We start from the raw sequence: 25,679 nt of genomic DNA, 5'->3' as shown, positions 1-25,679 counted from the left end.
GGTGGAGGGGGCGTGTCCGGTGCAAAGGGCAGGGGGCGGGGCCGCCAGGGACGCTCTGGAGGCGTTGATTGGCTGCGCGCTGAGAAGGCACGCAAAAGGGGCGTGTCTTCAGGGAGCTGTCTGGGGGCAGAAGCGTGAAGCGTGGAGGGGAGGGCACGTCTGTGGACTTGGTCATCTTCTCCTCCTCCTGCTCCCCGCCGCGGGTAAAGGGCAGGCAGTTTGGGCCTGGACATCTCCAGTCATGGCGGAGCCTGAGTGGGAGTCGCTGGAGCAGTGCTTGGAGAAGCACCTGCCGCCCACAGACTTGAGGGAGGTGAAACGCCTTCTCTATGGCAAGGAGACCAGGTCTGGAGCCCAGAGGCTGGCGGCGGGGGTGGACCTTGGGGCCGGCGAGTGTGGGGAATGTGGGCCCGGGGACCAGGCAGAGCGCTTCGGGGCCAGCAGAGACCATAAGGAGTTTAGAAGCCCGGGCTCTGGGCCGCTCGGGGGCCAGACAAGCCTGGCGTGACCTTTCCAAGCCACTCTCCCCCCTGTTGCCCGGAACCGAAGGGAAAGGATGGGTATTTTGCTCCCTGAGGCTTTCTCTGTGGCCACCTAACTCTCCTTCCTCACTTCCGGGGATCAGGACTCTCGCCAGACCCTGTACTTGGTGTCTGTGCTGGTCAGTCCCTCCAGCCAGAGCCCCAGCAGGTCACCTGGTTGCCCAGCCCCTCCGACCGGGAGGCCTCCATCGAGGTCCCCTGGAGGTAGAGGCCTGCTGAACCTGGTGGGTCAGGGAACCCTCCCCACTTGGCAAGCCGTGCGGGTCAGTGACTGCTCAGTGTAAATGTTCTCCCACTCGCAGCCAGTCCTGGGCTTTCTGAGGGCATTGCCCTGCTGGACACCGCGTCTACAAAGCCGGAAGCCACTGCCCCTTCCCCTCCCGGTTCTCTCCAGTCCACTTGTCTCAAAGCAGCCAGAAAAGGGAAATCCTAGCTTATTGCTCCTTCGCTTAAAGCAGCGGTTCTCGCCCTAACCAGTTTGGCTCTGTGGATAGAGCGTCAGCCTGCGGACTGAAGGGTCCCGGGTTCGATTCCGGTCAAGGGCATGTACCTTCGTTGCGGGCACATCCCCATTAGGAGATGTGCAGGAGGCAGCTGATCGATGTTTCTCTCTCATCGATGTTTCTAACTCTCTGTCCCTCTCCCTTCCTCTCTGTAAAAAATCAATAAAATATATATTTTAAAGCAGCGATTCTCAACCTGGGCTGCACATAAGAATCACCTGGGAATCTTTTTAAAATCATGATTTCCGGGCCTCATCCTCTGGAAATTCTGGGTGTTTTTTTTGTTGTTATGGGGTGAGACCACAACATTAGTAACAAAGAAACAGAATTTCCAGAGGATGAGGCCCGGAAATCAGAATTTTAAAAAGATTCCCAGCTGATTCTAATGTGCAGCCCAGGTTGAGAACCACTGGCTTAAAGGTCTAGGCGGGATTTCCACGACTCTTGCAATGAATTCCAAACTCTGACCCCATGCAGCTTTTGACCACCTGTCCTTCCACCTCCCTGCCAGTTGGCGGGCTCCCTGACCGTGGCAGGGACATGAAGGCGGGAGCCCGATCGGCTCCCCAGAAACCTGAGGGTGCGGATTGCGTCGGTGGGTCCCAGCTGCCATGCTGGGGCGTTGCTGCAGGGAGGTCAGGCCTCAAGTGCAAAGGTGTTTTCATTGCTGGTGGATGACAAAGCTAGAACAGCTGCCTGTGGGGGTGGACGTGGTACAGAACTTGGCCAAACAAAGGCCGCTTCATCCCCAAAGAGGATGCCAGGACGGGATGGCCTGCAAGGGCCCCCAGTGTGCTTTCCACCGCACCCGTCAGGGCTCGCCACCGCGGAGGCTCCCAAAGGCGTCCGGGTGTCTTAAAGCAAGGGGCACCTCAGGCTCCTGTGCGAGGGATGAGAATAGGTTTGTGGGGGTTTTGTTTTGTTTTGGGGGGGGGGTTCAGCCTTGTTGAAACAGGCCACCAAACATTTTGGTTTTGGTTCCCCCCCCCCCAAAAAAAAATTAGGTGGGTTATCTCTGGAGTTCAGGACGGGGGCTGAGGGGTAGGATGGAGCGGGGCTCGTTTTTCACTGTTTGATTTCCTCCCATGAGCATGTGTTTCTTTTGTAACAAAGCTCTCCGCGAGGGGTTGCTGTGGAGGCGGGAGCTGGTTTCCACCCTGCGAGACGTGCCTGGACCCTGGGTGGAGAGACAGGGGCCCAGGAGAAGGGCCTGGAAGGTGTTTGGGCCAGGACAGGAAGTGGTGGGCTTTCCTCCTTGAGGTTAGAGGCGAGCCCACGAGGGGTGGGGGCCTCAGTAGCAGGATGTGGGGTGGCGGGGCAGACCCCCAACTATAGGGACCAAGGGAAGGTGTGGGCAGCACAGATCCTGCCCCGTCCCCCCCCCGCCTTGTGTGAGGTTGGGCTCATTTCCTGGTCTCTGCCCTTCCTCGGTGGTGCGGTGGCTGGTCTGTGCCCCACCACATCGCCAGGCCACACCTTCGGTGGGCACAGCCCATGTTTTGAAGGAATGGGGCTCAAGGGTTGAGTGGGTTCTCCAAGGCTTGGATAACACCAGGGCGGGGACATCTTGCTGAAGGGGAACGTGGAGGACAGGTAGAACCCTAAGAAAGTGGAGGGGCCTGGCCCACGTCGCCTCAGGCCTAGGAGAGAGAGTGTCTGCAGGGACTGAGGGCTGGAGGCAGGTCTTAGCATAGACTGGAGGAGGCAGGAAGGTGGTGGTGGGAAGACGGGGAGAGCAGACAGCTGTGGGCAGTGGGTCGGAAAAGACGGCCAGAGGCGGAGGGACGTCATCCAGGTGATGGTTATCGCTGGGCTTGCACACCTGAGACAAGACCTCCTCCACCTGCTCTCTTCCAGGCGTGAGCCCGCAGGCTGAGGACGGGGCGCCAGGGCCTCCCCACAGGTGGTGCCTGTGGGCCTGAGGGACGCAGAACTCCCTTCTCGGTCTCCTTCTCCGTCCACCACGGGGCCTGGGCCTGGGGCTGAGCCTGCGGGATGGAGGGGCCCCTTGGCAGAGGGAAGGGCCGTCTCTGAGGCAGTCACGGCGAAGGGGGCGAGGTGTGGGCACCGCTGTTATTTCTAACCTGCGAAGCGAAAGGAACTGATTGTCAGGGGCGGAGCCCGTCTCGGGAGCTGTCAGGGCTGTCATGTGGGAACTGCCTGGCAGGGGGCGGCGGCAGGGGCCTGGGCTGACAGGCCTGTGATTTTGAAAGAAACATCTTGAAGAAAGTGACTTCAGGTGGGAGGGAAATATTATTATTAGATAATGGCTGTCAGGTTGTTTTTTGATGTGTTCCCTGGGTATTTCATAACCATCGCGTCCCCAGGTGGCAAGGCCAGCCCGGCCGGGGCCACACCTCGTGCCCCTGTGGGTTTCACCCCAGCACCGAGCGCGACGCAGGCCGAGGAGGTGTTTGCCACGGGGCCAACGGTCACTCCGGTGGGAGGCTCCGTAAATCATCCACTGGCCTTGGCTAATAAGCCACAAACCAGGGCGCTCGGGCCTTCAGCCTGGACATGTGGGCCCTCGCCAGGCCCACCCAGCAGTGAGCGAGGGATCGTCTCCGCCCCCCCGACCCGCTCCCCCAACCCCCAACCCCCCCCCCCCCCGCGGGAGCAGCAGCAGACGGTCGGTGGGGATCCCGGGAGACGTGCAGTCCTCGGTGGTGAAGGGCCGCAGGGCCCTCTGTCCTGCTCTCAGTCCCCACCCAGCTGTTTCCTGAGCCCGGTTCTCAACAGCCCCCTCTCATCACAGCGAACCTCCCCCAGGCTCAGCAGAGACCTCTGAGTCTAGTCCACAGGCATTTTGGGGGGATCCTTTCCCTCGCTCCTGTGCTGGTTGCTGAGACTCATCTGCACCCTGATTTCAGCGACTCCAAAACACCAGCTTCTGACCAGTCTCCCTGCCGCTCCCCTCCCCGCCCCCCAGCCTCCCTTGACCAGGTCTGACTTCTGCCACCTGCTGGAATGTCCCCAATGACCATCAGCCTGAGTCCACACTCAGTGCCATGTCCGTTTGTCCGTTCTCAGGCATCCAGGCCCTCCCACTTCTCCAGGCCCCACTCCAGCTCCCCACCCGTGCGCTCTGCCATTGGACTGCTCTGTGTGCCTTCTTTTTTCTTTAAATATATATTTTTAATGATTTCAGAGAGGAAGGGAGAGGGGGAGAGAGATAGAAACATCCACGATGAGAGAGAATCATGGATCGGCTGCCTCCTGCACACCCCACACTGGAGATTGGGCCCGAAACCCAGGCATGTGCCCTGACGGGATATCAAACCCTGACCTCCTGGCTCATAGGTCGATGCTCAACCACTGAGGCACGCTGGCCGGGTTCTGTGTGCCTGCCTGCCAGGGCACGTCACCTCTTCCCTGCTGGTGAATGCCTCTGGGCCGGGGAATTGTAAATCAGCGCATGCCGATCTCTCCCCTCTTCTTTCTGCCCATTTAGGAAGCTCGACCTGCCCAGCCAGGCTTTGGAATGCGCCGCTGAAGGGGACTTTGAGCTGCAGGGATACGCCTTCGAGGCGGCCGAGGAGCAGCTGCGGGGCCCGCGGACCGTGCGCGTGGGGCTTGTGCAGAACAGGATCCCCCTGCCCGCGGAGGCCCCTGTGGCCAAGCAGGTGCGGCTGCTTTGCCCCTAAATAGACACACGGGCCGGGCCCGCTCTGTGTTTTGGACGCATCCACAGCCCCCTGCTGGCCACTTGGTCTGGGCCAGCAGGTCCATCAAGTGCCTGGACACCTCTGCCCTAGCCGCCCCCTTCTCTTCTCTTCTCTTCTCTTCTCTTCTCTTCTCTTCTCTTCTCTTCTCTTCTCTTCTCTTCTCTTCTCTTCTCTTCTCTTCTCTTCTCTTCTCCTTTCTCTTTCTCTCTCTCTCCCTCCCTCCCTCCCTCTCCCCCTCTCCCTCTCTCCTTTTTCTTCTGCCTCCTCCCCTTCCTCTGCCTTCCTCTCGCTTCTCATGGTTCTTTCCACCTCCACCTCTGCTTCCTCTTCTGCCGTTGATCTATGGCTCCATTTTCCCCTGGGGATGGTGCCCTCATGGCTGGTTCGAACTCTCCACGGAACTCCGCCTCTCAGCCTTCCGCCAGCACGCACCAGTCAGGACCCGCCCGTCTGTCCCCTGTTCCTCCGCCTTGTTCCTCGGGCTGGGACTCGCTGTCCCCAGGTGTCTGTCAGCTGAGGGTGCCGCCGGGCTGCGGGATGTCATCGGCGTTTGCTTACGAGGCCTCTCCACGGGACAGCTGGTTCTTTAGGTTTCTTCCCTAAAGAAACCTGTTGGCGCCGGCGGGCGGGGTGCTGTGTGCACGTCCTCCCCGCTTTCCTCCCGGGGCTCCAACCTCCCAGCTCGCTCGGCACAGGCGCCTCCGGCTGCCGCGTGCTGGGTTCCTTAGGGTCCTCGAGACACAGGGGATCAACCGGGTTCCAGGTTGGGTTTCTGTGTTGTCCTCACATCGGTTCTTCTTCTGCTTTTTATTATTATTATTATTATTATTATTAATATTAATATATTTTTATTGGTTTCAGAGAGGGAGAGAGAGAGAGAGAGAGAGACACCAATGAGGAGAGAGAATCATGGATCGGCTGCCTTCTGCATGCCCCCCACTGGGGATCGAGCCCACAACCCGGGCAGGTGACCTGTCCCAGAATAGCACCCTGATCTGGTTCATGGGCCGCGCTTAACCGCTGAGCCACGCCGGCCGGGCCTTCCTCTGCTTTGGTTGGATTAAAAGGGTTCCGATTTTCAGATGAGTTGGTTGTCAACATGTCTCCTTGACGGTCCCAGGTTGTCAGGTTGTCAGGGGCAGGGGTGCTGGCACACATCCATGGGGCCGGGGTGCGAGGCTTGCAGGGAGAGCGCCGTGACGAGTTTGTGCTCGCTGGTGTTCAGCTGCTTCGGAAGCGTCTCCCGGGAGCCAGCCATGGTGCTGAGGGCGCAGGGAAGGTGGGGACACTCCCCTCCTGGGGTCATGGGAGTGACAGGCGGTGGAGGGATGTGACGGCGCAATGGGAACCGCTCCACCGCAGGGGCACCTCGATACTCCCGGGAGACGCTCCCCTCGGCGGGTGACATGTGACACGGAGAGCTCAGCCAGGGCGGGTGGCGGAGGGGAGGGGAAAGCACATTCCTGGCCCCAGGCACGGCTGAGAAAGCGAGTCATTCAATGATGAGCTACACACAGGAGAATAGAAGTGGCAGGCCCTGGCCAGTGTTGCTCAGTGAATAGAGCATTGCCCTGTGGACCCCGAAAGGTCCCGGGTTCGATTCTGGTCAAGGGCACATACCTTGGTCAGGTTGCAGGCTCCTCCCCGGCCCAGGCCCTGGTCGGGGTGCGTGCATAAGGCAACTAATCGATGTGCTTCCCTCACTTCAATGTTCCTCTCTGTGTGTCCCTCTCTCTTCCACGCTCCCTAAAAATCAATGGGAAAATATCCTCGGGTGAGGATAACAAACAAATAAATAAAGTTTAGAAGTGGCAGGATGAGGCTTTCCTGAAGCCTGGAACGCGGGACTGGGGCGGGGGTGGGGATGGGGATGGGGTGGGGGGGGAGTGGACTGTGTCCTGGGGCGAGGGAACGGTTAAACCAGGGGATGTCCTGTGTGTGGTAGGCCCACTGGGTGCCCCCCCCCCCATCTTGCAGTAACCACCATCCTCATAGCAAGGCAACCCCAGGAGACAGGCAGCGTTCTCCCCATTCTCCAGTCAAGTAAACCGAGGCTGAGGAAGGCCGTAGCGAGGGTGCAAGGGACCCCAGAGCCTCTGTAGCTCCCCCTTTCCGTGTAGATTTTGGGCCTGATGACAATGCGCTGTCAGAGCCTCCCGACCCTGCTCGCCCTCCAGCAGCTGAGCCGGTGGGGGTTGTGGCTTCCAGTGGGCTGGGAGGAGTTCTACAAGGGTCGCCACCACTGGAACGCCTGTGCTCTCACCCCGGGTTTTATTTATTTGTAGGGAATTTCTATAAATTTACTTGAGCCCAAACTGATAACATTGCCAGGAAGCAAAATCGCAAGTCTTGCCCCCGAGAAGAGCAGTCTGCAGTGTATTCTGGGTGTTGGAAACTAAGGGGGGAATGCAAGGAGGGTCACATGAGAAGGGCGGGGCGGGGGGGGGGGAGCAAGGCAGGCGCTGGACGTCAGGGTGGTCCCCAAGTTTCCACGCTCTACGGAGGGCTGTTCCGCTTCTGAGCGGTCGGAGAGGGCCCTTTCCACTGAGCCAAACCGGTTTCGGCTGGAGAGGGCCCTTTCAAAGACGGGCTCACCTAGATGCCCGGGGACCAGGGCAGGGTGCAGGGCTTGCTTACGACAAAGACAACCTTCTGCCGGGGAAGGTGCAGGCCTGAGGAGTGACTGCCCACAGGACCTGCCCAGTGAGGGTTTGTGATCAGACCGCCCCGTGAAGTCACTTCCCACAGAGCCCCTTTTGTCCTCAGTTCCCCCTTTCGGTCGGAAGGCGGTCGGAAGAAGGCGCTGATGACCAGCTCCGGCTTGGATAGTGCGGTCTCAGCTCTAGGAAGTCTCATTCCTAGGAAGTCTCAGTGTCAACATCCTCTCGCTGACCTTTGGGGACGGGGCGGTCCCGTCACCACGGAATGTGAGTTGAGGCCGAGTTTCCCCCAAAAGGACAAGGGCAGGTACATGGAAGACAGCACTCGAGATCATTTCCCTCCCGGGAACCATCATGATCCGAGTCTTGCTGTCTGTCTCATTTTTCTGTATTTTGCATCTAGTATAACATTTACATAAGCCATAGCAAGAGCATTAACAGTTATCTGATACACACGTGTCCAGTAACCCTAAACAGTTGGATTACATAGAAAAACCCAATGAACAAATATAAGTATTATGGCTAATATCATTAGCAGGCAGAGAAAGACAAACAATAGTTTCTGGGTTCAACATCAATCCGTAGGTGTGTGCACAGGCCTCGTCAGTGCCTTGGGGTGGCTGTCTACCTCTGGCGCCCACAGCTTCTCATCCTAGAGGAGCCTTCGATGCCCCTGTGGGCAGAGGCAAGGTTCGGGGTCCATTCAGGTCGGGTGCCTGATACAGTCCCTTCCAACCAGGTTGGAGAGTGTCTTTATTTGATGTCCTTTCCAAGTTCACCCAGTTTGACGCCGGGTGGGGCACAAGGGGCCCGTGCTGGTACCCAGCTCCGAGTCTGGGCCTGCGGGGTGGTCCTGGGCAGGCTTCTTTAAAATCCTGCCAGCAGCCCGAGCCGATTTGGCTCAGTGGATAGAGCGTCGGCCTGCAGACCGATGGGTCCCAGGTTTGATTCCAGTCAAGGGCACGTGCCCGGGTCGCGGGCTGGATCCCCAGGAGGGGGTGTGTAGGAGGCAGCCAATCAATGGTTCTCATCATTGATGTTTCTATCTCTCCCTCTCCTTTCCTCTCTGAAATACATATACCTAAATCCTGCCAGCATATGTCGATGTAAGAAACGTCCACGTTTGTAGAGAACTTTTGTGAGTTTATTGTGAGGGAAGCGAGGTCTCACGTGCTCCCCTAATCCTCGATTTTTAAATTGCCAGGTCTCCGCCCTTCACAGGCGCATAGAGGCCATCGTGGAGGTGGCTGCGATGTGCGGAGTCAACATCATCTGCTTCCAGGAGGCCTGGAGTAAGTCTCTGGGGGCGGGGGGGGGGGGGGGGGGGGGGGGGGAGTTTTCTCAGCCGCCCTCGGGCAATACTGCGTTATCTCCATGTTGATAAGGGCCTGCTCCATGGTTTTTAAAAAGTCTCCTTTCTTTTCTCATCCATAGAAAGTTTCTTTGTCAACAAAGCCAGGAACCCAGGAAGCCCAGCCTCTCTCCCTCCCTCTCACACGCCCCGTCTGTCACTTGGTCCTATCAGTTCTTCCTCCCAAATCCTTCTGAATCGGTTTTCACTTCCTCCTCTTGTTAATCCTCACCCGAGGATATTTTCCCACCGAGTTTTAGAGAGAGTGGGAGAGGGCCGGGGAGGAGCCTGCAACTGAGGTACGTGCCCCCGACCAGAATGGAACCTGGAACCCTTCGGTCTGCAGGTCGACGCTCTGTCCACTGGGCCCAACTGGCCAGGGCCCCTCCGCCTCAGCACTGCCCAGGCCCCGTCACAGTGGCGTCTGTAATCGCCTTCAGCTGGGCTCCTTGTGCCCTGGGCTTCTTTCCCTGGACAGCTTTCTGTTTGCCCTGGGACTGGCTTTGTGTTCTGTGTCCTTGCCGCAAATTCTCCCCCAGCTCTCTGCCAGTTTCCTAAAGCTGTCTGATGGTTTCATCTCCTGGAAGGCACGTGGCCCGTGGCCTTCTGACTCTCTCGGGTCTGAGCTGGGGGTCCCCTCTGCTGGCCAGGGTCGTCCTGGGGTTCCCCATCACTGTCATCCTGGGGAGTCCCTTTGCCGCGCTCTTGTGTTCTCCCATCCCACGCTTTCCTCTTTCTTGGTTTGCTCATTCATTTAGATGGAGTACAGTTGATCCTTGAATAACGTAGATTTGACCTGTGATTGTTCACTTATACATGATTTTTTTTTCATCTACACAGACAACCTAAATTTACAGTATCAATAAATAAACAGCGTAGGACCATCCTGTAAATATATTTTTTCTTTTCTTAATAACATTTTCTTTTTCTCTAGCTTACGTTATTGTAAAAATACAGTATATAATACATATAGCACACAAAATATGTGTGAATCGGCTGTTTACATTATCGGTAAGGCTTCCAGTCAGCAATAGACTATCAGTCGTTAAGTTTTGGGGGAATCAAAAGGTACATGAAGATTTTCAGCTGCTGGAGGGGTTGTTGCCTCTAACCCCTGTGTTTTCAGGGTCCACTACAGTTCCCTGAGAAAGAACACACAGGAGGCAACCTTTTGGGGAACTTGCACATCTGAAAATATGTTTCTCCTACGGCTTGGTTGATAGTTTGGTTGGGTATAGAATTCTAGGTCAGCAATCATTTTCCTTCAGAAGTTTAAACACCTTGCTCCATGGTCTTCTGGCTTCAGGTAGTTTTCTCCAGAAGTTTGTAGGAGCTTCTCTTTCTCTCTAATACTCTGAAATTGCATAGTGACGTGCTGTTGTATTTATTTTAATCCACTATTCTAAGCACTCCATGGGTTATTTCAGTCTAGAAATTTGGGTCCTTCAAATCTAGGAAATGTGCTTACATTGTTTCATTAGTGATTTTCTCCCCTCCTTTTTTCTCTGCTTTCTTCCTGATCTCTTGCTATTAGGATATTGGAACTCTGGGCTCAATCCCTATTTTTTTAATGTTTCGTTTTGTGCTTTTTTTACATCTCTGTCTCCCCCCCCCCCCCCTCAATTCTCTGGTAGATTTTATCTAATTTGGCATTCAGCCTGCTATTTAGTCTTTGGTTTCTGCTCTCTCATATTTTGACCTTATCAGAGTTCTTTTGGTCTGAAAGTTCCGTTTTTATCACATCCTGTTTTTATTTTATAATTGCACTATCTTCTCTTATCTCTGAAGATATTAAGTGGTATTTTTTTTCTTCCTACATAGTCCTTTCTTACTCCTTTTGGTCTTTTCGCCCCTGATGGACTCTATTTTAAGACCTGGGGGTGAACAAGCTGATTGCAGTCTCTGAGTCTGTAGGACGGGTTTCTTCACCGAGCTTCATGGGAGGATGACCCAGTTTCGCTGTTGGTTATGCAATCCCCCACGGCACTGTCTCCAGGTCATTCTCTGCAGACCGGTCAGATGCTCGGAGAGGATCCCTCTGATCCCCTGCCAAGAAGAGAAGGAGAACAGGGGTCCAGAACGCTGATGTTTACTTACTCCCTCTGCTTTGGACACTGTGCTGTTCTCTGTCCTGGTCTCCCCAGGGCCTGAGGCCCTCTGCCTATCTCTCTCTCTGGAGAATGAGCCCGTGGCCTTGTGCAGGGGCGGGCGGGGCGCATCCCAGCCTCTTCTAGTAGAGGACGGATCTGGGCCTCCCACTGCTTCTTAAACAGACTTTCCACGGATCCTTCCTGTTTGTCACCCCTTCCTGCGTCCCGACCTTCAGAGCTACGCGGCGCCTCTGGCTCCTGAGCTTTCGAGGGGCCTGTGGTGAAGGGTAGGGTGCCTCCTGGGCTCCTCCACGGCCGGAGGGACTCCGTTTTCTCAGTCCCCCAAGATGTCCTCTCCAGCCTCCTGTGTTGTGGCTGTTGACCCTCTCCCAGTGCCCATCCGTGGCGGTTTCTACCCTCACATAAAAATCCCTGTACTGACATGCAGGTGGGGTGTCAGGAAAGAGTCACGGTGCAAGTCCAGTCTGCCATCTGTACCCAGGCGTCTCTCTCAAGTTTTTCACATTTCTGGTTGCACGTCACTTCCGATTTTCCTGGCTCTTCCCTTAGACTCCAAGCCCCGCGAGGCCAGCCTGAGTGTCGCTTGTTTATTTCATTGTACGATAGCCCACGTGTTGTTTACTCATTCCCCCACTCCGTGTTTTTCTTCAGTGGCTCGAACAATCCCGGTATATGACAGACACTAAAAAAATAGTTATGGGTGGTTTAACCAACTCTCTCCCCTCTGCTGGATCTGGAAAACTCCCACTCATCCATCACGGCCTCGCACAGGCACCTCCTCCTCGAGGGGCCCTGGGGACACCCCGACACAGAACGGGGCATTCGGTGGCGTCATGGCAGCCGCACCGGGTTACCCTCCAGCTGCTCTGTTTAGGCGGCAGCTCCTGCCGCAGGGCCAGCTCTCGGCTCACAGCCTGACTCAGGGAGTGTTGGTTCAATGAATGGGGAACCCCCTTCCCCTCCAGCCAGCCTCCCCCTCCTCCGTTCCACATCCTTCTTTTGAAAGTTTGTTTACATGGCGGTGGTTGTGTAAACAGGAAACGAAGCCATTAAAATGGGAAGAGTGGAGACGGAGAAATTGGGAGCGCGCCTCCATCTGAAATGAAATCGGGAGGGAGGTGTTATTCTCTGGGGGCGCTGAGTCGCCCCTAATGCTCTGAAAGCTGAGAAGGAACGCTCATTAAGGACGGGGCTTGCTGTCAACAGCTCCTCTGTTGGCTTCCTCCACACAGTTCATCTGTCTTCGCTGAAGGGGAGCCTGGGGAGTCTTGAGCTTGCTGCCAAGGCCCCACCGGGCTGCTGCTGGCAGAGCCTGGCGCCCACTTAGGCACCTCCCTGGCCGCCACCCCTGGCTGCTGAGAGGGTGGCGGTGCCGCTGGTGACCTTTTTGCCCTTGACACCATCTTCGTCCCAGGCTTCCTGGGCCTGGAAGGAGTGGGGATGCTAACGATTCTCTCCCTTCTCTGTGGGGTGAGGAGGGTCAGGTCTGCTTCGCAGGGGTGTCTGGGAACAGGCTGCCTATGACTGGGCGTGGCACTGTGCTGGGCACGTGGCCTGTGTTCCGGGAAGGTTGACGATGACGATGATCACCCCTAACAGGTTGCAACCAGTTAAATCACTGGCCAGTCACATCACACAGCTACCCATACCCCTCCCCACAGGGCGCCAGACAGCAGGCGTCGGGAAGGCCTGCTGGGTTCATCTCCCTGAGAGACATGAACTCGGTTATCAGGAGAGGGCAGATCTACAGGGCGGATGGAGTTTGTCCAAAGACTTTAACTGTCCAAGAAGAGAAAGACAGACAGACAGACGGCTCAGTGGGCAAAGGGTACGAACAAGACGGCCTAGGGGACACATGCAGAAGGCCAGGGACCACCGGCAGGTTCACGCCATTAGACGGGAAGGTCCTGAAGAGTGTGGCTCAGGCCGCAAGGGATGGAACACACGCAGCCAGAGGCCCCGGGGTCCAGCCCCATCGCGGTGCCTCTCCTCCCCTGCAATTTTATATTTATTTAAAAAATGGATTTCAGAGAGGAAGGCAGAGGGAGAGAGAGATGGAAACATCAGTGATGAGAGAGAACCATGGATTGGCGGCCTCCTGCACGCCCCACACTGGGGATGGAGCCCACAACCCGGACCTGTGCCCTGACCGGGAGTCAAACCGTGACCTCCTGGTGCATAGGTTGATGCTCGGCCACTGAGCCACGCCGGCCGGGCGGAAACCACCACTTTGAGCCTGGTATGCAGTGTTCTTTGAACTGTCGCTGCATACCTACGCACCCACTATCCGAAAAGAGAGCGAACAGAAGTCAGTGCGTTTAATGAAATTCCCTATTGAATTAGCCCCGGGGGGCGTCTGGCCAGAGAGCATAGGAACGCAGCCGTGTGCCATATCCTGGCATTTCCATCGGCGGCAGACCGCGTGCAGACGGCGGTCCCATAAGATGAGCTTGGAGCTGAGAAAGTCCTATTGGCACGAAACTAGACATTTTTAAGCGTAAAAATATCTGTGATGTTATCGCCTTCAGAAAATGTGACATATGAAGTTTGGAAGCTTGTTGTCCATACAACATAATAGCACACGTATCACATGGCATGTATGTCAGCATACGTGTAACTCCATCGATTGGAAGAACTCCACATCAGTAACCGGTGCAGCTAGCGTTCCTCCATCTGTGGGCCTTCAAGGGGCTCCCCTCTCTCCGTTCCTGTGACTAATGCTGCTGTGACACGGAGGGTAGATGTCTGTTCAAGGTCTGTGCTGCGATTGTTGGTGAGGCATCTGCCTCGCCTCGTTTTGCTATGAAACCCGAAAGCTTAGGGTCTGTCCTTTGTCCATAGCGGGGGCGGGGGAAGGGGGGCGCGGGGAGACTTGGAAGCCAGCCCGAGGCACTCAGGGCCGCGTGCTCTTGTGGGGACCCCCTGCTGCCAGGCCACGAGCCCCGCAGAGGCCCTGAGCACGGCGTGTGATGCCGACCTTTCCTCTCGCAGCCATGCCCTTCGCGTTCTGCACAAGAGAGAAGCTCCCGTGGACGGAGTTTGCCGAGTCAGCCGAGGACGGGCCCACCACCAGATTCTGCCAGAAGGTAGGACACCACCTGCTGCCCTGGCATCAGCTGCCGGACACGTGCGGGGCGCCGAGCGAGGCCACAGCTGCTGGGCGTGGCCCTCGCCAGGGGAAGGCACCTGCCTGCTGCTTGTTTTGCCAGCTCAGATTAGATAAGGCTCCTTACTGTCCTTTGATAAAAGTGGTACTTTCCCTTAAAATCATGGCGTTTCGGAGCCAGAAGAGCCCCTAATGGCTTTTTCAGGTCAGGGAGCTTCAGCCAGGGGAGGGGGGGTGACCCGGGTGACCCTGTGGCAGGCTCTGTAGCGGCACGCGGCCGAGCTGGCACGTGGGGGCCAGGGACAAAGTGGACCCTTGTCCAGCACTCCGCTCGTCGCCTGCTGTCTGCCTGGGTTATGTAAGCCCCTCTGCGTGCCCCGCCTTCCTCCCTGTAGAAACTGGCCTTCATTTTTCTTGATTAAAACCTCATAAGACGTGTTGTAGGGTCTCATTTATATGAAATGTCCAGAATAAGCAAATCACAGAGGCAGAAAGCAGATTAGTGGTTGCCCGGGGCTGGACAGCGAGGGGGTGGAGAGCGACTGCTACTGGGTCTGGGGTTCCCACTTGAGGTCGTGAGAATGCGCCACCATTAGGTTGTGGTGGCGGCCGCACAGCTCTGAGCGTGCACTGAAGACCACCGAAGGGCACGCTGTGAAAGAATGGGTTTTATGCTCTGGGAATGGGATCTTCGTGAAACTGCCACGCCCGGCGCCCTTACGGTGCAGAGGTTACAGATAGGAGCTCATCCCCACAGGAGAGGCCAAATGCCTTTCATTCCCAATGGAAAAGAACTCCTCTCCTTCCTCCACATCCCGTTCCGGAGTGTCTACGTGTCTTGGGGGGTTTTCCGAGCAGAACTGAAATCACGGTGAATCTGTCAATACCTCGTTGTGATTCCAAGCACCAGTGTTCTGAGGCTATTGGGGCGGGGGGCGGAATCTCTCAGTCACCAAGCGGTTGATTCTAGGCTGTGGGAGGAAAGAGTGCCGGGCTGGTTAGGAGGCGACTGCAGCTGGCACGCCTGCACCAGGGCTGGAGGAAGAGGAAAGGGAGAGTGGGAATGAGAAATGGCACCAGGGGACACCCGTCTGCATGGAGAAGGGCCTGGGGACGCATGGCCACCACTGTATGGCTCATAGCTTCGCCTTCCACCCCTGTGCCTTCCCTCCCTCCTGTCTTTAAGGCCAGAGGTAATGGCAGGCTAGTTAGAGTCGAAGAGAAATGATTGGCTAGTTAGAGTCGAAGACAAATGATTGGCTAGTTAGGGTTGAAGACAAATGATTGGCTAGTTAGAGTCGAAGACAAATGATTGGCTAATTAAGAGTTGAAGATAAATGATTGGCTAGAGTTGAAGACAAATGATAGGCTGGGGCTGTTCATCCCACCAGTCATCAGGTCCTGATGATGTTCTTATTTGAGACAAAGGAATTCAGTATCAGAGAGCCTTTCTATGAATATCTATACAAAGTAAGATGATTATTCCTTTATTTTTTTATTGTATTAAAAACACATAACATGGAATTTACCATCTTAATTCTATTTAAGTGTCCAACTCAACATATACACTCATTGTGCTGTGAATAAATCTCCAGAACTTTCCCATCTCGTCAATCTGAAACTCGGCTCCCATTAAACACCTCCCCTCCACCCGCAGCCACTGGCAGCTGCGGTTTCACTTTCTGCTTCCGAGTCTGACTGCGGTAGACCCTGCACAGAAGTGGTCTCACACAGTGCGTGTTTGTCCTCTTGCAACTGGCTTATTTCACTTAGCGCAATGTCCTCGGGGTTCACCCATGTTGTAGCGTCTGTCAGAATCCCCTTCCTTATTAAGACTGAATAGTTCTCCATGGTGTGGCCATGCCCTTCACCCACAGGTGGGCACTGGGGCTGCCTCCACCCTTTGGCTGTGGTGAATAGTGCTGCTGTGAACCGTGGGGTGCGAATAGCTTTTCGAGACTCTACTTTCCATGTTCTGGGGCTCCACCCAGAAGTGGAATTGCTGGATCCTGTGGTAGTTCCATGTTTTTAATGTTTGAGGAACCGCCGTGCTGTTTGCACAAGGGCACGCCATTTCACATTCCCCCCAGCAGTGCACAAGGACAGCAATCGCACCTGTGTCCCTGAGCTCGGGCCTCAGGGCCGCACGGGCATTCCGTCCTCCCAACGCCAAGTGCTGGCTCTGAACCGAGGCCCGTTATCTGGAAGAAGCGCTGAATTATTCAGTAGGAACCCATGGCCGTTGATTGGAAAGTCGGACTGGGCCCCGTCTTTCCCTTTCCCAGCTGGCGAAGAAGCACAACATGGTGGTGGTCTCCCCCATCCTGGAGCGGGACGGAGCGCACGGGGACGTGCTGTGGAACACGGCCGTCGTCATCTCCAACTCCGGCGCCGTCCTGGGCAAGACCAGGAAGAACCACATCCCCAGAGTGGGCGACTTCAACGAGGTGAGCCGCCCTCCCACGGCCAGCCCAGCCTGCTCGCTCACCCTCGTCCAGATCAGGGGGTCTTTCTGTCTGGAAGTTCTGTGCCAGGTGGTGTCACATCATGTGAAGCTAGGGCACAGTGGGGCTGCAGGGCTGGGGGGCCTCCCCATATAGCCCTGCATCGCATGAGTGCATAGGATTCAGGGGTTAGGGGACCCCTGGGAGAGTCCAAAACACCTTTAGCACAGAGGCTTTTTATTCTTTTTAATATCACCTGATCCGGTTCCTGAAATTCTCCTTTGAAGTAAGCAGTAGGTAAATTAAACCAAAACCAATCATGCACAAATGGGAACCAATCCCGGCGGCCGCTTGCAGGCTGTGAGCTTCCTGCTTTCACGCTCTATCCTTGTGTGGAGGGCGGGGTTCTTGTCTGTGCTCACGTGGGAACGGAGTGAGCCACTGCCACACGCTGGTGACAGTGGGCGGATGTGTGCGCCTCTGCACACGTGTCAGGCGGGGCCTCGTGCCTGCCACCAGGGGCTCAGTCACGGGAGCTGTTTTGATTGGTTAATGCTAATCTGTGGGTTGGTAGGATGGAGAGGGTGGGCCTACGAAGGAGGGACATGAACTCCAACTAGAACCCAAGATCTGAAGTCTGAGCAGCTGTTTGGCTGCGGCGGCCCCAGTCCACCAGGACCCTCCCTGACTGTGGGGGCCCAGCCGCTCTCGGCTGGTCACACAGAGGACGAAGGATCCGCAGAGCCAGCGAGGTCCCGGGGTGGGGGGAGGGGGGCGGCGGGGGGGGGGGGAAGGCACAGCGTTGCCCAGTGACAGCTGGACGGGGCAGGAAGATGTGCCCTCGCCTGTTTACCCTGGATTAATCGTTAGCTCTGGAGATAGGAAGGGCTTGTCTCCACGCCCCAGGATCTGCGTCGGCGTCCGCCGTGGGCACACCCTGGTCGCTGCCCCTGCTGCGTGTCAAAACGAATGGGAGGGAGCGAAATGCTCTGGGAGAGGTCGGCTTAGGGCCCCAGCCCACCCTCTGCCCCCCTCAGCGCGTCCATGACAGTGTCCCAGGGCCAGCACCCGCGGGGCGGGGGCGGGGGCTGGGGGAGGGAGGGACGGCAGGATGGCCTCCCGCCTGTCTGCCTGTAGGGACCCCTCAGCCTGCGCAGGGAGTCCAGGGACGCGGCGGGGACGAGCGAACTCAGGGCGGGAGTTCCAGGCTCAGGCCGGCCTTTGTGAGCGGGCAGGTCGTGTGCCCACTGAGGCTCCCACCTTCCCCCCGGGTGGGCGGGGGTTGGTCTTGATGAGCTCCGGTCCCTTCAGCTCTAACCTTCTTTATTTTGTAAATATATTTTTATTGATTTCAGAGAGGAAGGGAGAGGGAGAGAGAGGGAACATCAGTGATGAGAGAGAATCTTTGATCGGCTGCCTCCTGCACGCCCCACACTGGGGGGTCGAGCCTGCAACCCGGGCATGTGCCCTTGACCGGGAATCGAACCGTGGTCTCCTGGTTCAAAGGTTGACGCTCAACCACTGAGCCACACTGGCCGGGCTCTAACCTTCTTTATGGGAACATGTGACTGGTGAGGACACTGACCAGCTCACATTAACACTGACCAGACCTCAACCTTTTTTGTTGCACCGAGACGAGACGTCACCAACGCTGGGCCTTGAGATACTGCGGGAAGTTGCTTGGGGTGTTTTTCTGATGGCACAGCGGGTGAATGCGGGAGCCCCAGGGATTTCCCCTGGGCTGGCTCCTCGCTATTATGTCGGGGTTCTCTGTGCTTTGTTTGTTTTGGAGACATTGGAGTTTCAAACTTAAAGGCGAGCCACACCACGAGGGGCACTTCTGGAGAACTGGCGATATTTGTTTTTTTTCTGCTGAGTCTAAGGACAGGGAACTCTCACAACTCAGGGGCTTCAGCACGTGGCCCCGGCTGGTGGGGCTCGGTTGGTTGGAGCATCGTCCCATGGACCAGTCAGGGCACAGGCGCAGGCTGTGGGCTCGATCCCCGGCCAGGGTGCGTGCAGGAGGCAGCCGGTGGGTGTTTCTCTCTCTCTCCCTCTAAAAGGGAAACGGATCAAGCCACGGCCTTTGTCTTCCAGTCCACTTACTACATGGAGGGGAACCTGGGCCACCCCGTGTTCCAGACGCAGTTCGGGAGGATCGCGGTGAACATCTGCTACGGGCGGCACCACCCCCTCAACTGGTTCATGTACAGCGTCAACGGGGCCGACATCATCTTCAACCCCTCGGCCACCATCGGGGCACTCAGGTCCCCGGGCAGCGGGCATCTGGGGGTCTGGGGTGCTCAGGTTCCGGGGCAGCGGGCATCTGGGGGGTCCGGGGTGCTCAGGTTCCTGGGCAGCGGGCATCTGGGAGGGTCCTCAGAGGTGGTTTGGGGAACAGGCAGGTGCCACCACCAGGACGTCTAACAAATCTGAGCCTGGGGCCTGTGTGTTGTGTGTTCAACCAGCTTTTCCGTGACACGGAGAACACACCAAACGCCACATGCCCATTGCAGCCCCCGCAGGGCTGCCCTCTGTGAGGTGCTGCTACACTTGGCTATGACCCGGAACCTTGAGATGATAAGAATCCCCCACTCACCGCCTTCGTCGTCAGCAGTGAAAAACCCTTCTCCAGGGCCAGGGCAGGGGGTGTCTGGCCAGCGTCAGCTCCTCCCCCACAGCCCCTGGTCTCTTTTCTGCAGCACCCAGTGCAGGGAGGGCAGGCACCTGGGCAAAAAGCAAGCGAGGGAGTCGGAGCGGGAGGTCCTTAACGCCAGCCCGCGGCTCTGAACCTTGTTTTTAACCAGCAAAGCGTTTTCTTCTTGTTGTTCATCCTCACCTGAGGGAATTTTCCCATTGATTGTAGAGCATGGAAGGGAGAGGGAGAGTCAGAGAGAAACATCGATGTGAGAGACACACATCGATGGGTTGCCTCCTGCACACGTCCAACCAGGGCCCAGGCCGGGGAGAAGCCTGCAACCGAGGATACGTGCCCTTGACCGGAATCGAACCCGGGACCCTTTGGTCCGCAGGCCGACGCTCTATCCGCTGAGCCACACCAGCCAGGGTTTGCCGTGCTTTTCCGATGAACTGGGTCACCCTGACGGTCACACGCAGCCCGTGTGGTGGAAGCTCTGCCACGGACGTGCGCTCATCAGAAAGCCGCCGCCCCAGCCCCCCCCCCCCCCCCCGGGGCTGCGGTTCACCTCCCCCTCTGAGTATTTTTAGGGGCTCGCGGAGCCGGGCTGGGAACGCGGCAGATGTCCCCACGGCCCCGCTGGGCTCCGTGTGACTCCCGCACGTGCTGGGCTCTCACGAACCCCCAGCTTCCTTTCCCTCGCTCGCTGCGAGAGCCCGAGTGGGCCGCCAGCTGTGGGTTTGAGTCCTACGCAGCACATCCTCCCTGGAGAATCGCAAGGGAGAGGTTGTATGCCGCTCGCCCCGCGACTGTCTGTGTCATCCCTGCAAATGTCACTGACGGGCGTGTTTCTGTAAAGATCCTTTCTTCAAAGTTCCGTCAGCTCCGCTTAGCAGCTGGGGAGAAGCAGCAAATGAGCCCCTCAATCAAGCCGGCGATTGTTGTCTGCCAGCCGCGTGAGTCCTGAGCACGAGGCTGAGACAGCGCCGCCCCCTCCGCCTCCTCCCTGCTTTAAACCAGGTGCTGCCGACGGGAAAGAAGGTTCCGGGCGCTCAGCTCCCGTCGCCCAGTCTTTCCGAGCGGGCATCGCGCCTGTCAATCCTGAACCTCCGTGACGCTCCTCAGACAGGAGATCATTAGCGGCCGGCCTGGCTCAGGGGCTGAGCGTCAACCCAGGAACCAGGAGGTCACGCCTCGATTCCTGTCAAGGGCACAGGCCCGGGTTGTGGGCTTGATCCCCAGCGTGGGGCGTGCAGGAGGCAGCTGGTCCATGATTCTCTCTTATCATTGATGCTTCTCTCTCTCCCTCTCCCTTCCTCTCTGAAATCAATAAAAATATATTTTTTTAAAAAAAGAGAGAGAATCAGCGACCAGCAGGCCCACTGAGCTCGGTGGCACACTGGTTGGTGGCCGGAGGAGGACGGGGTCTCTGGGTGGGGCCACGTCCCCTCCCCGTGCAGGTGCTGGGCTGAGGGCAGCCACAGCTCAGCTGCGCGGGAGGCTGCCTCCTCCCTGGGCCACTAGGAGGACAGGGAACCCTGCTTAGACGCTCGGGGTTCGGAAGAGGAAACCAGAAAGGCCCTGGGAAAGGGGACCCACTCCGGGGAGGTGACGCCTGCTGCAGGACCTACCCTCCCCCGCCCTCGCTCCCTCGGGGTCCCTGCTGCCTGGCTGGACCCTCTCCCTGTGCAGCTGCTTCGCCGGCGACAAGGGGCGGGCAGGGGCAGAGCCTTCGCAGGGGCCGTTAGGGTGAGGCTCTGCCCAGCCTGGGGGGTGGGCTCCTCACCGCCCAGAGGAGGGGAGGGAGGAGAAGTAACAGGTGTGGAGTCCTGCCTCGCGGCCCCCTCTGGAAGCTTCGTCTGCAGGGTCATACGGTCTCTACTATCTATCTCCCTTCGAGGGGTTTTCAGAAAAGGAAACAGGCTCCTGCCTGCAGCTGGCCTCCCAAAGGGCTGCCCGGGCCTGAGCGTGGGGTCACCCACAGGCACAGCGAGTCTCCCTGGATGTCCCCGTCCCCCTCCGCCCCCCAAAGGCCGGGAAGGCTGTCAGCGGTCGCAGCTCAGGGCCGAGCATCCGTCTGGCTGGGAAGCGGCAACCCGTTCCTCTCCTTCTTCTCTCACAGCGAGTCCATGTGGCCGATCGAGGCCAGGAACGCGGCCATCGCCAACCACTGCTTCACCTGCGCCATCAACCGCGTGGGCAAGGTAAGGCCGGGGCTGCACCTAGGCCCCCAGGGGTGTGAGGGGGACAGAGCCGCACGCTGCGGGCAACCTGCGGCCGGCGGGGGCAGCCTCTGCAGACGCGCAGGCCAGAGGGAAGGCTGCTGTCTGCCGCCCGGGACATGGCGCACCTCTCCTCCCGCCCCTCTCCGTGCGCCGCGGGTCCCAGGGCCGGAGCAGCTGTCTTGCTCTGTTACCTGTGGAGACAGCAGCACGTCTCCCCTCTGGCTCTGCCTGGTCGGGTTTTAGCGGAGACCGTGTGAGAGGCTCCCGCCCGCCCGTGTGCACTGAGGACCTGGTGGTTGGTTCCCCGCGGGCCCCACGCACGGGGTGATCCTGGCTGCCACACACGGGGCCCGTCACACAGTAACGCCCCTCCTGCTCGCCCAGAACACGGGTCAGTCTGAGCGGACCCAGGTGTCCACACGAAAGGGGTCTCACCTCTGACAACAGAGAGGAACTCGGTGTTTCTTTAACCTGCCGTGCAGTGGCCCTTAGACTTTGGCAAAAAGACAGACTCCCCGCCTCAGCCCCTTAGACCCTGGGCCTCCGCGGGGTCTCCCCGCACAGCGGCACCTCCCGGAGGCACACGCCGGGGCTGGGCCTGGCTGCCGGTTCCCCGCTGGCTGGCGGCCTGGCCTGGTGGGACGTGTGATAAGCCCGTTGATGGCCCCTGGGCACCGGCCAGTCCTCCCACTGCAGCGCTTCCGACTCCGCCCAGCCCGCCGGGTGGGGAACAGAGCGGTGGTGCCACCTGCAGGCACGGCTCACCGTGGTTTTGTCCCGCAGGAGCACTTCCCCCACGAGTTTACCTCTGGAGACGGGAAGAAAGGTACGCTGTGTCCCTGAGCCTCCCCGGGGGCTGCCGGTGGGAGGGGGCCTCGCTTCTCCCTCTCTGCCCCCTCGGCTCCGGCTCCGGCTCCCTCGCCCACAGCGGGGGCCTGTGTGCCGGGGATGGGCAGGCGGTCCTGGGCTTGTGACTGCCTCCTTCCCCCGTGGGGACCAGAGGGGTTGGATTGGACTCCCTCCTCCCCTCCCTCGGGACTGGGGTGCCAGACCCCACTTCCTCTCCTCTGTCCCCGTCCGCCCACCCCCGCCCTGAGCCATACAGGCGCCCGGTCACTGGCCGGGATGGCCTTGGGGTCCTGGAATCCACACCGTACCTCTGCCAGGAACCCCTCCTCCTGGTCTGTCTGCCTGGCCAGGGATGTGGGGGGAGAGGCCCCCTCACTGAGGAAGGTCCCCTGGGAGGCTCAGGTGGTGCCCTGGGAGCCTGAGGTAGCGAGTGGGTTAGTTCCCAGGAAAGCCCTCCCGAAGGGCCCGGAGATCCCCTCGAGGCCCGACTCCAGGCTCCAAGCCCCGCTGCCTCCCTGCAGCCGGGGGAGTGGGAGAGGCGGGGGGGGGGGACGGGGGGGGGGCGGAGGATGAGGGCCCTGGGCACCTGCTCTGCCCTGGTCCCTGCGGAGCCCTGCCCTCCCCCACCTGCTGCAGGCAGGCCTGTGGGGGGGCTGTCAGCCCACTTTCCTGGGGGCCAGGGCGGGGAGCGAGGGCACCAGTGACGGCTGGCCGGGCCACCACAGGAAGCCCTGCAGAGCCCTCTGCTCCGTGGGCTGTGTGTGGCTCCGTTGGCTGTGTGTGGCTCTGTGGGCTGTGGGCGGCTTCGTGGGCTGTGGGCCGCTGAGGGTGGGAGCAAAGGGCCGACACTCTGCAGGGGACGTGGAAGGGACACGGTCCGGTTCCGGAGGCAGAGGGGGGCGCTGGGAGGGTGGCTTTGCAGCCCTCAGGGCCGAGGGGGGAGGCAGGTCCTGGGGCCTCGGTGTTTGGCAGAGCCGGGGAGGGCGTGCGGTCCCGGGGCCGGGTGTCCCTCCACGTGCCTGCCCCGCTGTCGGCCCGTGAAGCTCACGGCGCTCTCCTTGCCCTTCCCAGCTCACAAGGACTTCGGCTACTTCTACGGCTCCAGCTACGTGGCCGCCCCGGACAGCAGCCGCACACCCGGGCTCTCCCGCACCCGGGACGGGCTGCTGGTGGCCGAGCTCAACCTCAACCTGTGCCGGCAGGTGAATGACGTCTGGAACTTCAAGGTGGGTCCCCGAGTGCCCGGCTTGAGCCCCCTCCTGCTCTCGGGGCTGAGCACTGCAGCTGCGGGGTGGCCCTGGGGGACAGCCTGCAGGGGGCTCTGCGTGGAGCCCAGCGCTGGTCCCCGCCTCCTGCCGGCCCTGCCTGCCCCGCGGGGCTGTTCGCATGGAGCAACCCTGCGGTGAAGGGCGCCCAGGCAGCAGGCCTCAGCAAGCCCTCCTCTCATCTGATTTAGATCTGGGCGCCTTCGAACAAATTAATCTCAATTTAATTTGTCCGAGGAATAGAATGGATTAGCTCCTCCGCTCCCTTCCCCTTCCCGGGCATTTGCACTTTATCACAAGATAAATGTGTGCGTCTGGCTCTGCCCGTGGCCAGGCCCCACGGTCCAGGCCTGGACAGGGAGGGAAGCGGGTCACGGGAAGAAAGGAGTCCAGGCCCAGCTTGGCCACATCCTCACTCTGTTCCCGGGCCTCGGTGCTTTCATGTGTAAAATGAGGGGCTTAGCGTGCATGCCCCGAGCATGGACACCTAATACCTGTGACCCCAGGGATCAGGAGAGGCGCGTAGGTGCCCCCCCTCCTGGTCGGGGGCAGTGGCAGCGATGGCTGGGCCCCCGCAGAGGGTGGCACGTCACCGTGGATGCACACAGAGATCGCTGAATCAGCGCCGGGAAGTGTTTTCACTGACTCAGCACCACTTGTAGGCAAATCATACGTGCAAGTGAATGCCCATTGTCATGCCTGAACGACTGCCCAGCGTGTCCAGGAGGAGCCAGGGCTCTGGGTCCAGCCAGACGAGGGCTCCCGTTAGCCTGTGCCTGGGTCCCAGGCATTTCCCCGAGTCTCAGATCCTCGCAGACAGACAAGGCACTGCCCACAGCCCGCCTCCCAGCCCACCTGTCCGCGTCCTGGGAAGTTCAGGTGAATGGAGGCATCTGCCGATTAGAAGCTGGGACCAATAGTCAGAGAATGTTTGCTCACTAGTAACTCTTTGAAAGCAGGTTTCCCAGCCTGTGCTGATGGGCACGAGCTCCTTCCGGTCCAGGCTTTGGGGGGCGGGAGGGAAGGGAGGGGATGGAATGCTGGGTGTGAGCGCTCCGGGTGGGCTTTCCAGGCCCACCCACCACCTCCCAGCCTCCATCTGCGTCCACGATGAGGTGCCGTGTGGAGACGGACCCCCAGACCCAGAGCCTGGCTGGTGCCCCGGGCTGTGGGCTGCTCGCCTGGGGTCTGCAAGGCCACCGGCCGTCCCCCTTCCGGCCTCAGCGCAGGTCACAGCTTCTGGATGAACAGGAAGGGGGGGGCCGGGGTGTGTGAGCCACGTTGGCATCGGTGATCGGTGATCGCCACTGCAGCCCCGCAGCCAGTGCCGGGAGGGCAGGCGGGGTGTGTCTGTCTTACAATCTGAAGCGATTGTCCGGCAGACCAGCCTTCCTGTCCCATTCCTGTCCCCTGCCTGCCCTCTAGTGGCGGGAGGCGGCGGCGCGGGCGCGGGCCTTTAGAAACCGGCCCCGCTGAGGCACCTGCTTTGCTTTCAGATGACGGGCAGATACGACATGTACGCGCGGGAGCTGGCGGAAGCCGTCCAACCCGACTACCGCCCCCACATCGTGCGGGAGTAGTTGGCCCTCGGCCCTGCCCGCCCGGAGGGCGCCTCTGCCTGCGGCGGGTCGGCGGTGTGACCGTTCTTGATGATGCCCTGATCACGTTGCTGTCCACATCGATTCTTGAACGTCCCGATGCTGAGGGTAGAATGAGGGGTGACTGCTTAATGGGTACAGGCTTTCCTTCTGAGGTGATGACAGTGGGGCTGGATAGAGGCGATGGCACTACATGCCGTGGAATTGTGTGCTTTAATCTGGTTAGTTTTCTGTTATGTGACTTTTGCCTCCGTGTAAACATATCCCAGGCCCGGGCTGTGCGGATTGATTTGAAGTTAGACAGGTGGGCTGCCCCCATCCCGAGGTTCCCCACCCCTCCGTTTAGACTCAGCCACTCCAGCAAGGGAGTGTGTGTACCAGCAAGAGAGGGCAAGGCCGACCCGGAGTCCCTGGATGGCCCTGGGCGGGCGGGAGGAAGGCCATTGTATGTGTCAAGTTGGTTAGGCTGCAGTCTCTAGAGCAGCGGTTCTCAACCTGTGGGTCGCGGCCCCTTTAGCGGTCAAACGACCCTTTCACAGGGGTCGCCTAAATACATCCTGCATATCAGATATTTACATGACGATTCATAACAGTAGCAACATTACAGTTATGAAGTAGCAACGAAAGTAATTTTATGGGTGGGGGTCACCACAACATGAGGAACTGTATGAAAGGGTCGCGGCGTTAGGAAGGTTGAGAACCACTGCTCTAGTTATTTCATC

At 58.8% G+C, this 25,679-nt stretch overlaps 1 protein-coding gene across 2 annotated transcripts; it reads left to right on the top strand.

Annotated features, from left to right (window-relative positions):
• The first annotated feature begins 115 nt into the window (after window positions 1-115).
• UPB1 (beta-ureidopropionase 1) lies at window positions 116-25,554 on the top strand. 2 transcript variants are annotated; one of them, XM_036307416.1, is made up of 11 exons: window positions 116-345; window positions 4,497-4,668; window positions 8,575-8,662; window positions 13,824-13,918; window positions 15,596-15,671; window positions 16,224-16,385; window positions 18,480-18,649; window positions 21,143-21,224; window positions 22,029-22,071; window positions 23,166-23,320; window positions 24,856-25,554. In XM_036307416.1, the coding sequence occupies exons 1-10, from the start codon at window positions 242-244 to the stop codon at window positions 23,302-23,304; spliced, it is 1,131 nt and encodes a 376-aa protein (XP_036163309.1). In that variant the 5' UTR covers window positions 116-241; the 3' UTR covers window positions 23,305-23,320; window positions 24,856-25,554. The 2 variants fall into 2 exon arrangements, with proteins under 2 accessions (XP_036163309.1, XP_036163308.1); XM_036307415.1 differs by lacking the exon at window positions 15,596-15,671 and having other exon boundaries at window positions 117-345.
• The last annotated feature ends 125 nt before the right edge of the window (window positions 25,555-25,679 follow it).

The sequence above is a fragment of the Myotis myotis genome, unplaced genomic scaffold (genome assembly GCF_014108235.1).
Source record: "Myotis myotis isolate mMyoMyo1 unplaced genomic scaffold, mMyoMyo1.p scaffold_m19_p_47, whole genome shotgun sequence".
Taxonomy (NCBI): domain Eukaryota; kingdom Metazoa; phylum Chordata; class Mammalia; order Chiroptera; family Vespertilionidae; genus Myotis; species Myotis myotis.
Note: the sequence above shows the minus strand (reverse complement) of the source record. Positions and strands in the feature narration are given on the sequence as shown.